Here is a 19,064-nt window from a genome sequence, read left to right as displayed (position 1 = left end):
TAGTGGGGGATAAACATTTGACAGAGCTTGTACTTTTTTAGGATCAGGTGTCATACCTCCATCAGAAAAGATATGACAAAAGAACCTTAGTTTTGTCTCGCTGAACTTACACTTGTCTGCATTCAAAGTCAAACCTGCATCACTTAGTAAATGACATACTTATGTGAGAGCTCTCTTATGCTCTTTCTATGTAGCTCTGAAATGTAATATGCCATTGCTATATTTCAACGCATTTGCAACAGGCTGTACAATACATCGAATTACGTCTTGGAAATGTTCTGCAGCCAATGACACACCGCCGCCAAGGTAAATGTGGCGGCCCTACCACCAACAGGCTGGTGGTGCAGACCACAACATTATGAATGTGGCGGGCTGGCCTATGCCAACCCGCCAAATCTCCACTCATACCACCATAGCGGTCGGAACTGCTGGGCCAGAGATGATGATCGTCCGGCAGAGAATGGGAAAGGGCGCTTCAACTGCCGGCAGCTCCACGCCAGCAGGACACCGCCAGGCAGTATTATGGCCCATAATACGGCAGGCGGTGTCCTACTGGCGGGGCGGGAGCTGGTGGTGGAACCAACAGAGAGCCTACATCCGCCAGCACGACTACTGCCGGATTTCCACCCAAAGTGTGGCAGAAATCCAGCAGTACATGTGATATGGCGGGCAGGAGACCGCCAGCACTGGCAGTCTCCTGGCGCCCGCGGCTTTGGCATTCTTCATGGAAGACCGCCAAAGTCGTAATGAGGGCCTAAGTCTTTTGTACCAAAACAGACCAACATGTCTAGAAAAGGTTGTAATGAACCTGCAATTTTCTTTGTGTTCCAATTGATAACCTTTATTTATATCAAAGACGAGAGAAATCCTTTGCACCATTTAATTGTGTTGTCATGTCAGCAATGTGTGGACCTGGATGTCATTCTCGTTCAATTGCCTTGTTTGCCAGTCGCATGTCAACACAGGTCTATACAGCTCCTTCACTGTCCTTTTTGGACAATACCACTATGGGAGAACCCATGGCACTGGATCAGTGGAATGATCAATAATGTCATGCTTAAGTAACGATTCAAGTTTCATTTTCAATAGCTTCTTGTAAATGAGAAGCAATTCTTCTGTGTTTCTGAGCAACAAGACGGACATCCTCATTAATATGCTGCTTTACTTTCATAGGTTTAAACTTTTGTAAACCATGAAACAACAAAAGGAACTGACTTACTATTTAGTAATGAGCACTCATGTTGTAATTCACAGAAATCAGTCCCATATCAGAGGTTGTCTTAAATCTTAAAACTGAGTAGACAGGCACTTGACGCTGTACCCTGAAGCACATGGATAGATGCTTGTACCTTCATTTTCTTATCTTTCACTGTTGCTACAAATGAAGCTTGAATTTTTATGGGTGTTGATGAAACCCACATATACACTTTGGTTTTCGCTGGTGTAAGCTGCGGTAATGGAGACAGTTCATTGTATTTCTCTTCTAGCATTATGTTTATCAGTGCACCACTGTCGCTAATGAAGGGTATCGAACAACCATTTATTTTCAATTTAAGCTTTGGACAATATTTGTAAGATTTTGTCGCAATAGCATGTTAACTTTTCTTTGGCTGACATTTTTCTTCACATGTGGCCAGTCCAACACGTGCATGTTTCTCTGAGGTAAACATCGCCATGGCATCATAATCATCTTCTTCACTTTCCCTCCATACTGAGGTGGAATAATTGTTTGAGGATCATTTAGTTGATGATTGCATCGTTTAGTGTCAATTTTCCTCAAATGATGTTGCTTGGCATCGTGGCCGTGCATCGAGCATTGCTTTCGGTACGTTCTGGCAGCCATTGTGTCTTCATGCTGTGATGCACTTGCTTTTCCTTTCCCTTTACACACTGACACACAATGGTTCTCTTTTCCACAGCCTTTACAGATCTGTCCCATTTACTTTTGTGTGGAAATGAAAAGCCACATCTAAAATATAACTTCTTTTTACATGTAGACATCACTTTGTGTCCTTCATGCTTGTGCTTCGGCTCACTTTTCACACTCATGATTGATTCACTCTGAGGCACCTCCAGTCTCCATGTCAGCTGCTTGTCTTTCAGCATGCTCTTCAGCTCCAGCAGCCAGTAACACTCGCTTCAGACTAAGAGTTTCTCTCAGCATTCGTCTGAATGAATCTGACAAACATCCTTCATTAACATTAAGACGCATAGCTTCTCCATCATTAAATTAATTGAACCTACAGTGTTTGATGAGTGCATTGAGTTTCTCCTCAAACTCATTGATAGTTTTACCAACTCTTAGGCATTTTTTACTGAAAATATATCTTTCGTAATCAACATCTGTCACTGGATGGAATTTAAGAATAAACATTTCTTCAATCTAAAGGTATGTGACTCCTTCAGTACTCTCCATTTTCTTTATAACTTCTTTCACACCATCACCAGCAAAATTTTTGAGATACTTGATAATCTTTCTGTTATCCGTCTCTAAAACTGCATCAATTAAATCATCAAATGTCTCTATCTAAGCAGTCAATCTATTGCCAATATTTTGCTTTTTGGCGGTGTTGAAAGGTGGTGGTGGTTTTAGGAAGGCAGCAGCATGGTAACTTGTCATGGGAGTGGCTGACTTTGAGGGTGGAGCTCTTTCATATGCTGTCTGTTGTCTACTAGGACCTGCATCATCGCTGAGGCCCTGCTACGGATCGTCCTCCGGGTCATCCTGAACAGTCTTTGGGACTTTAACCTTCTTGGTTTCCATCGGAGCCCCGTCACTTTTGGAGCCTTATGGAGTTGTTCTGAGCCGCTGCCTGGCAGCTTTGGTGGTATGCCACTTCAGGTATTAAAAAGCTCAGTAAGCGCAACCTTGTGCTTCTTCTTGGGTCACCCCGCCTGGTGCTGAGGTTGTAATGCTCCACTTATCAAGACTCTGGTAGGTGTACTGAGAGTATGCTTCCTTCTTACTTGTTCTGTCAGCCAGTGATTCTGTATATTTTGTTAGTATATGACTACAGCATTTTTTAGCGCTTCTCTTTGCAGTGTTCTTTGGCAAGTTATGATTATATTTGACTATGCTTTGCAAACCTGGTTGTATCCAACTTCAGCATTAACGCTCTGTACAATGGTTAATCTAATCTTGTGTGGCAGTGCAGTACTTTTCTGTATGGCCATGCCCTTAATTTTTTGACCACTGATGAGCAGACTTCTCAGCAAAGCTTTCCTAATCTTCGAATGGTTTACATGGGCTGGAATTGCACTTTGACTCCACATGTATTGACTGTCGGTTTGGCCCTTCGACAAATGCACACGTGGCATGCCCAAGCCCTTTTCTTGGACCATGGCAAACACTCTGGGACAACATGATTGTTCTTCCGGTTCCTTATCCACTATCCCGTCACCAGATGTAGAGTCCTCCAAAGCCAGGGTACCCGCCAAAAACTATGCCGCACACAGAGCTGAATATTAGGTCTTTATACCTCTGCAAGTACCTGTGAACTTAACATTCTATGCAAAGCTTTTAATACATTCCACTCTAATGATTACGTCACACGGCTACAGAGTCCGTTCAGCGCCAAAAGGGTTCCTTTGTAGAACTCCCAAGAAACTACATCTAGCAAATCAAATGGTTCAGGAGACATGCTGCAGGCTCACTGACATCAGAGACAGGGGCGGCCAGATGAGACCAGCTTATGGCAGATGGCCAACTGTGGCTGCATATTTTGAATTTACTAAGGGTCCCCCGCAAATGTCACCCATTGGTTGCCTGAGGGATATCGGTGTCTCCTGGGCGGACAATAGGGGTGTCTGGGCAGGTTAAATATGGGGCATTCTCACCTTCTTGCTATCTTGCTGCCTGATGCTTCTCATGACTACAGCTATTTGCTCTAAAAAACATCAAGTACCTTTGTAAAAGAGGAGCATGGTTATCTCCAATAGAAAAAAGTATTGAACTATGATTTTTTTTTTTTTTTTTTTTGAGTAGCTGGACTATAAACTCATAAGAATAAAGCAGAATGATTCTGTTCCTATTCCCTACTCCTTTCCTTCTGATCTATTGTAGGTCGATTTGTTTTCCATCTGCTCACATCTGGTAGCCCGGTTGGTATTTGCCAAATAGAAATGCCAAAAGATAGTTGTAAGAAGTGTTTTTTATTAGATGGTTTTAGCGCCTACATGTGCTTTAACTCAAGGGCAACTCAAACAGGGACAAATAAGAGAGACAAAAGATTAATGGCAGGAAAACAGCTGGTAAAAGAGGGTGAGGTGAAAGGAAGAGACAAACTCAGTGTAAACATCATTAACTGACATTAATTGACTGGAGTAGAGAGTGACGTACAAATCACATATAGATTAAATGAAAAGAGATTTCTTACAACTTTGCTGGGTTTCATAGGATCACAGGTGAATGACACCCTGACTGGTTTTCCATTCTTTTCCCAAAAATGTTACTGTCAACACCGAAGCTAAACGAGAAACACCAACATGAGCGGTATTTTTTGTTGCCTAAAAACCTAGCCTTTCACGGGATCTGGTTGGGCCTCTGCCTTTTCATTCTTGTGTGATTAAAATGTTCATAAAAATTAAGCCTAAGGTCGTATTCCTTCTGCATGAGGTGTTTTAAAATACACCGGAACAATGTTCTGACCCGGGTGGGAGGGTAGCGCTAATGCCAAGAGAAATAACACAGGCCTCCAATACATACCAACCATAAGCGAAAGTCCTCCCTGTCAGCGATCATCTGCTAAACTAAATGATTATTAGTGCAATAAAACACAAAGCATGATAAATCCTGTGGCGGAACAAGAATTGCTTTTCCCGGGTAACTGGTGTGTCTCCTTTTCATTATTGTTATTAAGAGTTCGATAGTAAGAGGCAGAAGCAGACGGCCATTACTCCTTCACAGGCCGTGGCTTTGTTTTAAATGGGAAAGAATGACAATGCAGTATATTCTGTTTTGACAAAGATTATTGATTGAAGCCCCGCACGTAAAGGTCACCTGGAGAAAAATGAGTTTACACTCGAGCAGAGCAGGCTTTTCTGTCATGAAGGCATAATGATGTGTTTGTTCTCCCGCCAGTGCGTGGTCTGTATATTTTACGAACACCACAACACAGATAGAAACGTCGGCATGCTGGGTAAATTTGTTATTTCGGAAATGGGAGAAGGAAAGTGCGTTGTGTCTGAGATTCCCGTGCTGATAGAGAAGCTAAGTATTAAAGCGGGGCAAGGGGATGCCTTTTCGAGCCCCAGGAGACTCTCATTCTGCGGAGAGTGCTGACAGTGCGGCGTTTGTTGGTCGTCCGGACTGGAGCGGAGTCTAGGAACGGTGACAGTGAGCAAGGAACGAGACGTTTGCAGCAAGTCTCTCAGAGAGAGGTCGCAGAGTTTGGATACCGAGTGCTTTAAGCCACCGAGGAGCACTTTGTAAGTCACTTTCACCCAAAAGGGGGCGCTAAAGAGCACTCAAATCATGTAGTCCAGTTCTGCTACTAACCCCAAACAAGCATTTGAAATGCAATAGTTCTTGCATTTGCTTGAGTTAGATCTATTGGCATTGTAAATTCATAACTAGAGTTTTCTTGCCACATAAATTTGACAAGCCTGCCACATAATTTCGTCTTTTCTTGCCATATAATTCCAGTGGCCCTGCATATCACTAAACCACTTCTATTTACCTTCTTCCTCTATCTGCAGTAAACAAATGAAAATGTTGCCATTTAGCATCCTAATTTAAATCTGCCATACTAATTCCAAAAAAAAAAGCTTTCACCACCCCACCATCAGAGTTGCTGACTTGCTGACAAAATGCCCCCAATAAGACACAAGTCAGCCACAAAGAAGAATTAAACTAGAAGGGTCACCCAAACATATCAAGAGTGTTCAAACAGTCATAGTGTAATAAGGATGCTAAGTTGGCCAGAATCATGGTCATAATTGTAATAAGGGGAGATTATTAAAACATATACAATTATCATATAAACCTTAATCCGAAATAAAATTTTGGCATTAGACTTTATTGCTCAAAACAGCCCTTGGAGGGCACCATAACAAAAATATGAACTGTAAGAAACATGGTCATGTAACCATAATGTTAGCCCCATGAGGGCATAACCCCATAAAAAACAGGAGAATATAACGCAGTGTAACCATATACGTAGCCCCTAGAGAGCACTTTAGGGCTAGCAGGCCTACTGCAATGATATTATAAACAAGGCCTTTAAAACATAACTTCCCCCGCTGTAAAACAAAAGCTCTAGCCATGAGGCCATGAGAAATCTTAAAGACACTGAATGGTGGGAGGGGTTATTATTTTGGGGTCCTCACTAACCTAGTGTGGGGACCCAGAGATGAGGTAGACAGAATATCTTGAAGGTGATCCTGCTGTCCTAGGACCTCCAAAGTTATGAGCATAAATGTTTTGTAAAAGTAATGCCCTGCAAAGCATTATGGGCACGAGTGTCCCAAATATTATAGTATGTTCACTGCAATGCTCAGAACAGCCCCTAAAGAACTCCACAATAAAAATAACATTTGGAAGAAACATGGTCATGTAACCATACAGTCACCCCTTAGAGATCATATCCTCATGAAATAGAATGGGGGGAAGTAGTACAGTGTAACCATGTATTTAGCCCCAAGAGGGCACAGTGCGTAATACATTTGCAGGGCCAGGAAACCTATTACAATGATATTACAAACAAGACCCTTAAAACATAACTTCTCTCAGCTGTAAAACAATAGTTACAGCCATGAGAGCACTTAAAAAAGACACTGATTGGCGGTAGGGGTTATTATTTTGAGGTCCCCACTAACCTAGTGTGGGGACCCAGAGATGATGTAGACGGAAAGGAAACATAGTTATGAAGGTTTTGGTGGTGGCCCCATTGTCCTAGGAGTTGTGAGAAAAAATGTTTTGTAAAAGTAATGCCCTGAAAAGCATTATGGGGCAAGTTTATGTATTTAGCCCCTATAGGGCACAGTGCATTACACATTTTCAGAGACAGCAGGCTGACAGCACAGATATTACAAACAAGGCCCTTAAAACACAAGCTATTCCTAACCACAAAACAAACGTTCCAGCCATGATGGCACTTAAAAAGACACTGAATGGTAGGAGGGATTTTTATTTTGGGGTCCCCACTAACCATGTGTGGGGACCCAGAGAAGATGCCCTGCAAAGCATTAAGGAACAAATTTCCCAAGTGCAGTGAATATTGTAGTATTGGCTCTGCCGCTGTGCCAGGACAGCCGCTTTTGCTTCGAGGATTTCTGTTTTACGTAAAGCATTTACCATTTTCAAGTGTGTTAAGGGGAGAGCCACAAGAAATGACTCTGATTAGGTAACTGTGAACAATGTGACCAGCGCTCCAGTACTGTCAATCAAGTTCACGCTGTTGTGCCTGTTCGCGCTGTGGGAGCCATGGCCGCAAAGTAGCACGAAGGGGAGAGACAAAAAAAAAAATAGTTCACCTACGCTGAAGTATATTGGCAATCGTGCAGTTATCCATGTAAAAGGCGCAGTCTGCAAGGCGGTAACAAAACCGGCTAAAGGCTGGACAAATGTAAAGCAATTACCAATGACATCAAGGGATTTTTGAAAGGCAAGCCCACAAAGGAACGAAAGTGATGGGCGTGAGGTGGGTGTTGTTAAAAGTCCACAATACTTACAATAGGTCAAAGCGCTTGCACGCTCGACCTAAAAAAGAGGGAGCCAAACTGTTTCTGCTCTTGATGATCATAACAAAAGACTAGAGAGTACGCCTTGCAGCGAGGCACACAGTTTTGGTATAGCATCACTGCCCCTTTTCCCACCATTTTTCTGTTGAGTGTGCTTTTAAACAGTGCAGCAGATAAGACTTTTTTTTGTTGCACCAATTCCTCCATTATTTGTGTGTAACAACTTCTTCCAGCAAGTGGGGCACCTCCACCTTCGATCAATAGCATAATGGTGATGTTGACTTTCATGTATCCCTTTATTTTCTCCATCGAGGACTCATTGACTCTGTGAACCATGGCTTCACTGACTTTCGAATGGTTCTCACACTCTAGTTCTATCTATCCTAAATGAAGTTTTCTCCGTTCAAAGAATGTGTTCGCTAACTATCCAGGTTCCGTAGTAGAGGGCTTGACAGCAGTGATTGTCAGTGGCTGCTTGTATTTTGGTAGTTCATCGTCAGAGGGAAAAAAAATAAATAAACCAGGGACTGTCTTTGAAAGACTGAAGTCCTGAAACATTATGAGTTTTTATGTGCTTTCATTATTAGCTCTGGATGATTCTGACACCACACCCACACCTCAGAAAAACTCTAGCAAAGAGAGCCAGCAATCTCCTCTGGTGCCAAAGAAACTGCAGGTCTGGTGACTTTCATTCATCTCAAATCCATATCATACACTTCAGCATCATTGTCAGTGCTGGCGACCACATGTGCCAATTCATACTTTTCAAATTTTTTAAAAGGGATTACATAACCACCGGAGCCATATCAGTGATGCTTACTTGGATTCTGGTAATTTGCCTAAAGTCCTCAAATGATAGGGTTAGCCACTCACCTCAGCAATCCTCTGTTGAATATAGTGGCTCTGCCTGTTTGGGCATAACAAGTCTCGGACTGGTTTTAAAGCAAGATGACCCTGAAATGTTCTATGATAGCCTCTTCAGGGGAGTTTCAAAAGTTCCTGAAGAAAATCCTACTTTATTCCTTAACAAACTCAAACTAAACACACACACTGTTTTCAATCAAACCCATCCAGCGTTTTACTGTGACATAACAGGCACTAGCCAGTAGTGCTGCAGGGACCTGATCAGTGCAGCTTGTACACCAGGAAGTACATTCACATGCTTTGGACAAATGCCAGCATCAGACTAACCCAGACAACTGTCTGACTCAGGAGGCCAGCAAAGCAACAGGCTCCTTGCCTCCACTGCATACTAGCCAAATCATCCATAGACTTCCAAATGCAAAATCAATCATACGTAGAACTAAGGATTACATAACAAAGTGTGAACTGAAAATATCTTACAGATTTACATCTGAGACTTGAATCATGATTTTCATTCTTGAAACCAGACATTGATATTTTGGCTTTGAAACGTTAGGAAGGGGAGAGAGCTGATGTACATGTCGATTTTGGTGTTTCAGAAAACTCAAAAAGAGTTGGTTAAGTCTTCTAATCAGGAAGTGTTGTTCGAGAACGAAATTAGATCAGTCTTCTGACATCATTCATTGGGACAGGAGTAATGGTGTATAATGAAGGTTTATGGGTATTTTCTGGGACACATTGCTCATAGGCTATGTTGCATTTGGGGAAAAGCTAGGAGGATAAAGGACTTTGACAGAAAGTAGCCTGGATTTAGAGAAGACAGGGTAGCTGGGAACAATTAAAATGAAGAGAACAGTAAGATATAGTACTAGAATTTCAAAGTAGAGGTCAAAAAGTGAGGTATAGTCAGTCAACTTGATAGAGAATGACAGTCAGTGGTCATGTAAGAATAAAACATAGAAACAGTTTGGTAAACAATATAGTACAGAAACAATCTACGTTCACCTGTGAGGGAACCCACAAGTAATAAAAATGAATCTGTGGATAATGCAGTGGGATGCTGCATATCCAGGTAATGCCTGCTATAGTTCTATTTCAAGATGGTAAGTACACAAGCCAATAGGAGCACACATTTACTTCCACATTACCTTTCTGAAACTTCCTCCCCTTCTCTTAGGAGACTCTGTTATACACTAGTCCAGCAGTCTTCAAACTTTTTAAGGCTGCACCTCCAATGAAAAAAAAATGATCAAGGCCGCCCTACAAACTTTTCACAATTATTCTGTTAAATTTGCAGTGTTTAGATATGTGTAGACTTATTTAAACATTGCAGTTAAATTCTGTTACTCTTTTAAAAAATGCAATCAAATACATGATGTCAAACATACTATTCTGGTCAGGCAGGCCTTACTAACGTGTAAAAGTATTCACAGTGCGATTATTAGAAGTGGGGTGGGGGTTTTGAAGAGTATTTGGATGCACTTCCCTTTTGACACATACTCCCTGCTTGGGTATCAATGGCAAAATGTGTTAGTGAAGGCACACTACAGAGCGGTTTACTGCTGCTCATTTTTAAGCCTAAAACAAAGCCTTTTTATCAGCTTAATGCTTCTTTTGGCCAGAGTATGGCGCCCCCTGGGATCACTTGAGCCCCCCAGTTTGAAGACCACTGCACTAGTCTATGGTCTCTCAGGTAAACACTCAGTGCACCTAAGCCTCAATCCACATTACAATAACCACCATCCTCAATGCCAGTAGTGCACCGCCATCATCCATGCACCACCCCCACAACACACAAAGATGCACTAAACACATTCACATAAACACGGATGCACAGAACCACGAAGAATATACAGTTTTTTCTTTCTTTTGATTGGTTGAATATTATTTGTTTGAAATGTATGCATTCTAAACAATCTGGCCGTAAATTGATAGATCCATAAGTTATTTGTTTGAATTTCAGTGAGAAATTGGACATAAAGGAAAAACAACAAGCCAACATTACAAAACATTATACATTTAGGTATCCTTTATAAAGGAGCAACTACATTGGTAAGCTCACTTTCACAGTACACTATTATACCAGAGCAGCTTTCACGTGAAACAGAATTTAGATTTTTGATAGATATGTACTGTTAAAAGCATATGCTGCATGCCAGCATCTTAAACAGCAGTATGGGAAGGGAAGAGGTATTACTATTAGAACTGTGGATATGTGTATGAATTATTATTTATTGTGACAAAAATACGTGTAGGAAAAAACATTTAATATAAGCTCTTGCCTTTGATGTTTCTAAGATCTGAACAAAGACTTAAAACCCATACAGTGAAACAATGACAGACACACACACATTCATGAACACAGAAACGTTATACCTCTGTTCAAGCACAGTAACTCATGGACGAGGAGTTGCCTGCAGAAGTCCACTGACATTCACTGGGTCCTGGCAAGCTCGATCCCAGTATGGTGTTATTGGCGCTAAATGACAGAGTGATGACTCCTTGGGTAGTTTATAAAGAAAGAACAGTCCTGAAGGCATTCATGGGCAGACTCTAAAGAAAACATGCAGTATGTGACATTGGGGAGCCCAAACTAACCAATGTGAATTCAAATTCTAAGCCTAGGCAGTGGCTATGACGGCACTGCAGAAAGTGGACATTGTGTGGCCACAATGGAAGACTTCATGACCCTCTAGAGTGAGGCGAACATAAAGTCCTCCAAATTACAATGTCGTGCAGTAATAGGGTAAGCACAACTTGAGTATGGTCTCAAAAGGTTAGAAAACGCTAAGAATGCCGAAACAAGAGAATGACTGATTGACCTCCTGTGTAAAAGAGTGAGAACTTGAAGGGGTGTTTTGAGAAGTTTCTCAACTTGAAAATTAAACTAGACAAAGAAACTGAATACTAAGCTGGAAATAGACTATGACCTACCTACTACAAAGAACGGTGGCAAGCATGTGGGTACTTTGCAAGCTATTTTGCAGCGTGAATAATCAAGAGAGGGCATACTGAGACAAGCAAAAAAAGGAGAGGTCATTCTCTATCTATATCAAAGAATACCAATTTTTCTAACCAAAGCCAGCCTACAACAGAGTCATGCAGCAACGGGCCACATGTTATTAAACTGTCCCCAGCTTTATGCAGTGCTGGAAGGGAATATTTAATTGTTTGCTGAAACATAAATGAAGGGTCTTCAAGACCAGAAGAACTGACATTTGATGATCGTTGATAGTTGACATTACCCCCAACACTTTGACTTCTTGATTTGGGTGGAATGAGCGGTAAGACAACAGCACTCAAAGACAAAAACTCTCACCAACTCAGTGGTGTTTTTGTACCATATTATTTTGTATATTTGTTGCTCTGTGGTTGGGACACAGTGTGAAGCTCATGTGCTGTATTATTCCTGTGATGACTTGAGAAAGCAGGCTTTTTAGTTGCATTCCTTTTAATACTGATTAAAAACAATCTAAACCAGCAAGAAAAACATAATAGCAGGTGTAATAATTTTAAATATCGAAGGAATAAAGGAAGTAGGGGAAAATTAGTGTAATAAATGATTATACTCTAAAAACATAAACTGCATACCAATGAAAGGATTCATACTAAGAAAAATGTCCCGGAAAAAGTACCATATCAAGTTAATAAATACAAATGTATGCAACAAAATAAAAATTGTGAAAAAATTATTATAGGAGATGAAAGGTGGGTTACAAAATCCCTCACCTTGTGTGATGTTTTTGCACTCTACTAACCATGCGTCAGAAAGATAACATGTCAGAGGAGTCCGTATACGTCTATATTTTAATAGTTAGATTTATAGAAGAAACATAAGCCCCATCATTCCAAAGACCTTAACAAATGCTATTTTGTTACACCTTGTATTTTGACTAACTAGTATTTTTTCAACACGATACTAGGTGAAATGCTATCACTAGCAGTTAATTCAGAGGTTTACTTTTCATAGGAATTCCAAAGTGCTATTATGAAAGGCTAATGAAATGTTAGTGTTTAGAATGTAATGAATTATTTTCCAAGTGTGTGTTCTTGACAGGAGCACACTCACTGATCATGTGAGTATCCTTAGAAAAAAGACAAGACTAATAGTGCTCACTATCCAACTTATGCACCCTAAGGCATCAACACAGTAGAAGAAACAATCTTTCGTTTGGAAAGAACTACTTTTGTATAGTATTAGCAGTGATAAGCAACATTAAGCAATGTGTTAGTGTCATTCAATATCTAGGTACACTACTAGATGCCAAGAAGGTCCGATTATCTTTAAGTTTAAACTTTTCTTTTACGTCTAAAATATTCAACTGAGTTTCAAAGTATGTAAATAGGACATGTTCTTAGAGATCCAACTAAATGCTCTGAAGCACAAACTTATGATAATGATAACCTGCAACAACCTCAGAGAAATTCTATATGTCTCCATATTCTAATACAATTACATTATTAATTATCGAAAGAGTTAGAACAATGAAATCTTTCTGGTAACTGAGTAGCAGAATGGAAAAAATATCTTCAGTAATTTGATTAACTCAGCAAACACCATTAAGTTGCCATGTAGTCCAGAAATAGTTACTTTTTTATTTTTATATTATCATTGCAATACATGAGCCAAAACATATACTTATCAAATGCATTTCTTAACAATACCATTGATAACAATGTGCACATGTTGTTAAATATGTGAAAGGAAACAGCAACATATGCTTTGTCTCTAGCCACAGTCAGCATCACTACCACTACCCATTTAAAACCACATTTGTTCAAACTGAAAAGTGCAATGATACAAAAGTACAGAAATGTAACCCCACCATTTACATCTATACATTTGAAATGTGATAAAAACACCTTATTCTCCTGGAGTTACAAAAGAAATCTGGAATATTTCGACATATCCTTTGGTAAATTATTTGGTTATATCAATAGTGCTTACAGTTTTATAGGCTGCAGCTTATATTTAGTTGTAGCCAATCAGCCCACCATGATACTAAAAGAGAGGACCATGTTTAGCTATAAGCACAAATTCTTCTTTTAATACTATGTTAGTTTATTTGAAAATCATCCTTCCAAATGTGTGATCATAACATTATTCCACAGTAGATATATATAACAAATACTCATTGACCAAGCTTCTTGGACAATAGTTTATTTAAAATTCAGATTTCTCAATATTCAATTCATAGCTAAAGAGTTCAGATGATATATCAATCTTTTTGATGAAAAAGGCTATCAGAGACTAAACCTTAGAAGCACACACCAAAATATCATTTGTATATGGAAAAAAGTAAATTCCTTATCACCAAATTTAAACCCCTTATTTCAGGTTTTACCCACTTTTAACCAAAGAAGGTTCAAATAGGAAAACAAACCATAAAGGAGACAAAAAAGACCCTTGCCTAGGCCTGTGTTCAGTGACTAACATAAAGAGTGAACACCATTAAAAAACTGAAATGTTTGGTGAAGCGAATAATAATGAAACAAAACTCCTACATATTAGGGCCAATTCAGTGCACTCTCAAAGCTGTCATCATCTTAGCCACAAAACTCATTTTATTCGCAAAACATGATAGCACCAGGTGATTTAGGAAGAAAGTATTTGCTTATTACGTTAACAAACGATCTGGCAATACATGATGATAAACTTTTATTACTAAAGTCTGATGGATCAAGATCAAACATTTTAGGCATTAAAGGGAGTCAAGCCCCAGAGACAGAATTTTAGTAAGGATTTTGCAATCTGAAATAATGGAGACTACTTCATAATTTCTGTAACGTGGAAGTCTGCTGTCTGATTTCAGTATGAGATGTAACATTGCTTTCAAAAGGTACATTTGGCAGTATTCATGGCGCAAACAATAAATCAAACCATCTTGGAATAATAATCTTCCAAAGTTAATGAAATTGAAAAGTAAATTCATTCTGGCTGAACCCTTTAATAGCTTTACATATTATGGACCTGAATAGTACTTCTGCAGAGGGGATTACTCCGTCCCAAATGTGACAGATATCCCGCCCGCCTAATTACGAGTCCATTATATCCTATGGAACTCGTAATACAGCGGTCGAGATATCTGTCACTTTTGGGACAGAGTAATCCCCTCCGCTGAAGTCGTAATCAAGCCCTTAATCTTTAATTTTTGTGATCACACTAATAGTCTTAAATATTTAACAAGTAGTTATATCACATCGAAAAGAGGGCATGTCAATATGACTGGATAAATGTATCTGCTGCTTTGGGGACACTCCAGTCTCTGACCCAAGGAGGGTGCATGCTGCCACTGCTATGAAGGGTAATCACTGCTTCACCCTTCACCTGCACCCCACCAGATGAAAATTACTATTTGGGCAGTAACAGAGAAATGGCAATGATGGACAATAAATAGAAAACATACCAACAAAGAATTGGAGGTTCACCAGCGACCCAGTATTTTACCATACCCATCTAATATATGTACTTAGGACATAGTTTATCCCTCCCCAGCTGCATAAAATTTGCCATATTGTACCTAATAGATGTTCTAAGTGTTATTGGATGAGGTGGACTTCATACACATGACCTGGACATGCAGCGTAACTGAGATTGGGTGTCTTAACTTTGCACTAAGAAGTGAACCCTCTAATTAAACTGGAGCTCAACTGCTGTATCCTACGTCCGCACCTAAAGTCAAAGTGAAAGCGTACTGCCTGATCACACTGGTTGATCATGGTAAGACAGTGTATAGCAGTGGTTCATAATCTGTGGTCTACACACCCCCAGGGTGTATGAAACCTACTCAGTTGGTCCAAAACTGTTTAGAAAATTAAATATTGGCAGATGAATAATGTATATGACTAAAGAAGCAAAATGTAAAGTTGAACATTTTAAAATGTTCAGTAAATGGGAAGGAATCTGAAATTAGAGGTTAAAAATTAATTTACAATCCTTAGCTTGGTTTGTGAGAGCAGCCAAGTACAGCAAACGGAATACTGTATGTGTGTTAGATGGAATAAATTAGAGTACTGACAAAGAGAACACACATAAGAATCACAAAAGACAAAATGATAAGCTACAATCAACCATATTTTATGGTCTTTTGGAATCAAAAGCCACTTTTAGAAAAGCTTTAATCTTCTCATTAGAATAAAAATTTCATTTTTTCTGTATTTTTGAATCAAATAAAATATTAAAACAATTGTTTACGTGTTTGATAAGTGCATGTTTCTGTATTTGTGTGTATTTTTGAGAGGTTTAAAGCATAGAAATTGCTTAAGCTACACTCCCAGGCTTTCTATAATTACTCAGGTGGGGTCCCTGGGCTCCAGTAATGATTCAGCAGTCAAAAGGTTAAGAAGCACTACCATATAACAATCCATTTGAAGTGCAGCCAGAGCTCTGACTTTACCTTGTGGCAGAGAAATCTAAATTAATGATTGGTAGCAGAGAAGCTCATGGCGGCAGTGTGAACAAACTCCAAACTGAAGGCCGACGTGATTACAGACAGGTGAGAACCAAATGAGGGGGATTTTCCCTGAAAAGACTGCTCTATAACCTGTTAACTAGTGATAAATAAGACAGAAATATCCGCAAACTGTCAAAATGTGGTAACTCACTGCTTAATGCCAGGTGTGATTTGTGTGCTATTCAATAATCATATTATCTGAATATGTAACTTGTTGTTCTGTAAAAGAAATCTGTAATTGTGCAAAAACTTTTTTTAAAGCTGCCCCACTTTGTGCAGAATGGTATTGTAACATTAATTCTACAAATTCTCTGAAAAGAGCCCGAAGAGCCAAAAAAATTGAACATCCAGCAATACATAAGAATTAAATATCTTTGTTTTACTCCTTCCCATAGAAAATAAATGGATCAAAGCATAAATGACTGCTGTATAATACGAAATCAGAATACATCCAATTAATTATTGTAAAATATTATAAGTTAAGTTCCTAAAAGGTACCAATATTTCTTGGTTAGCTAAATGTTCTGGTGAATAGAAAGAGTAATTGTCAATATTAGACCTACATAATTTTCATTAGTCTAAAGAGGCTCTCTGTGAAGCAAGAATATGTAAAGAATTGTGCATCTTGAAAGATTTTTAGGGCTGCACTTTGTCACTTTCTGTCAATAAATTGGTATAGACCTTGGTTACAATCACCAGCAGCAATCAAGTTGTCTTCAAGATAGTTAATTACCATAGTGTTAATGTCATTCCAAAAAGTAACATAAGACTCTATTAGCACATAGTTATTAAAAACAAAAGCAATGATAGTATTAACATTGGGATCAAGTAAAGCGGCCTTTCTTGAAAACCAGTCGTTTGACATAACATCAATAATGTTTGACATGATAGTTTCATAACTTCATTGCATACTTGTGCAGTAAAGCAATATTCACTTTCAGTCTTGACAAGTGAGGGAGAACTATCTTTTTTAAGTGCTATGCAAACATTAACCATTCCATGACACCATTACAAAAATGTAGCTAAATTATTAAAATACCACAGAAGATTAATTCACCTGTTACAATTCAATGGGTAAAACGCTAGAAATAAATTTTCAATATAAATAGAAAATGGCCAGACAGTGACTAATATACTCTGAAGCCAAAAGAGACAAGAATATGAAATAAAAGGAGCCAAAATGTATAAATGAGTAAAAAAGATAACAGGTAGTGAGATAACATAAAACCATGATAGCAAAAGGGAACAAAACACTTGAAATAATGAGAACTAATAGATGAAATAAAATCTCACGACCTACCTTTCACAGGCATCACAGCCAACCACAGTTATGGTCAGACAATAGGAAATAGATGAAAACAAGACATACCTAAAAATGAAAAAATGTAAGTAAAAATAATTAAAATCCTAATCACCTAAAATATGGATACATTTTAAACATTACAGGCATTATAACATCACAGATACACGAAAATTGTAAAAATCAAACACTAGGAGAATGAATGACCTTGCAATATTGAAACAATTAAGACCTTGGTCGAACCATATTTTGAGATATCCATTACTTATCTGGCATCATTAATGTAGTTTCCCAACATAACACGGCCATCAAACATTTTATTTTAGTGAGTCACTTTTAAAAAAAGAGCAAAAAATGTAAACCATTAATGCGTATTAATTCATTTTAATGCAGACCTTTTAGCCAAAATATATTTTCTCTTGGTAGAATTAGTCGAGCAATATCCGAGTGATTAATATCTTGTGACCTAATTAAGAAGTAGCTTTTGTACTTTGAGTACCATCACCTCTTTCACAAATTTACCACAATCCAGGAATAATTTTCTAACGCTTCTAGCCTGGCATATGCTCAAACAAATTACCTGTTTGGTGAAAAAATTAGTTCTTTGAATGATAAATTCGGACAAGTCTATTAAGCATATCATTTAGGTACAAACTTACAGAAAACAGTTACAGGCCTGTCGCCCTATGATCCTTTTATTAAACCATATCTTGGTTTAGTTCTACAATTTCTGTTTTCCATATTATCTACGTGTCTTTAGTTATGCTTCTTATAATTCTTACTTTGCTTTGATACTTTAACAACCACGTTCTGTGCATCACTTTTTAAATGCTTCACTTCAAAAACTCTTTCTTCATTTCATGATGGGGAAAGCCTGTATCTAAAATAGCAGCCACACCCATGTACACCACAGAAAATAAAGCATCAAAATTGGAAAGCAAGAAAAACCCCAAGAAACAGACATAAAAGGGACCTACTCTGTATTCCAATAAACTTTACCCATGATTGAATAGTCAAATTGCCCCGGCTTACCAATGCTCAACAAATCAAGGGTCTAAGTAGTCAAGAATATGAGGAAAGTTTCTTCAAATTCATCCTCTATTGCTGGCTTCCAAGCCATGCCCCTGATAACGTTGTCATGAGGCATGACTGAAGGTTTCTGTCACTTTCATGCATTCACACTGATTATTTCTTATGTTTACAAAAGACAGACAAGTCTATTATTTATCCCTTTGAACTAACATTTTTGCTGACATATGCAACTATGGCCTACCTACTACATATTTTAGCTATGGAATCATAAGGCATTTTCTTGGAGCAACACATTCTTCTGGATGGAGAATGTTTTACGATTATGCCAGATTTATGACCATAAAAATGAAGGTAGAAATGTTCCTTCATTAATTGCAAAATTAGTAAGTACTATTTGTTTTACTGAGGGATAACCTGGCCCTCAAACATGACATGTAAAAAAAAAGGGTTACCATTATTTACAACAGATGAACTTTAACTGATAGACCTAGTCCTAATGCTCCTTTGGGTAAGGGGGTTGTGTGTGTGTGTGTATACACATAAATGTGTTTACATTCTTTTCATGTGTTTAATTATGTAAAAGAAAAGCATACCTAACAGTTATATCTTCTATGAAGCTTGCATGACAAACTTCAAAATCTTTCTAACACCTTTCTTGTATGAACATAATCCATTTATCAGCTAAATCATATAGAAAACATAACATAGCAAATACATTTGAACTCTGCAATTAG

The 19,064-nt window shown here is 38.7% G+C and overlaps 1 protein-coding gene across 2 annotated transcripts in view; it reads right to left on the bottom strand.

Annotated features, from left to right (window-relative positions):
- LRMDA (leucine rich melanocyte differentiation associated) overlaps positions 1-19,064 on the bottom strand; it is a 2,333,900-nt gene that overhangs the window by 1,595,943 nt on the left and 718,893 nt on the right. For both annotated transcript variants that reach the window (XM_069240796.1, XM_069240797.1), the window contains exon 3: positions 17,299-17,367. In XM_069240796.1, the coding sequence (XP_069096897.1) occupies positions 17,299-17,367 (69 nt within the window). The remainder of the gene's footprint in view (positions 1-17,298; positions 17,368-19,064) is intronic.

The sequence above is a fragment of the Pleurodeles waltl genome, chromosome 6 (genome assembly GCF_031143425.1).
Source record: "Pleurodeles waltl isolate 20211129_DDA chromosome 6, aPleWal1.hap1.20221129, whole genome shotgun sequence".
Classification (NCBI taxonomy): domain Eukaryota; kingdom Metazoa; phylum Chordata; class Amphibia; order Caudata; family Salamandridae; genus Pleurodeles; species Pleurodeles waltl.
The sequence above is the reverse complement of the archived record's forward strand: the minus strand, read 5'-3'. Positions and strand labels throughout refer to the sequence as shown.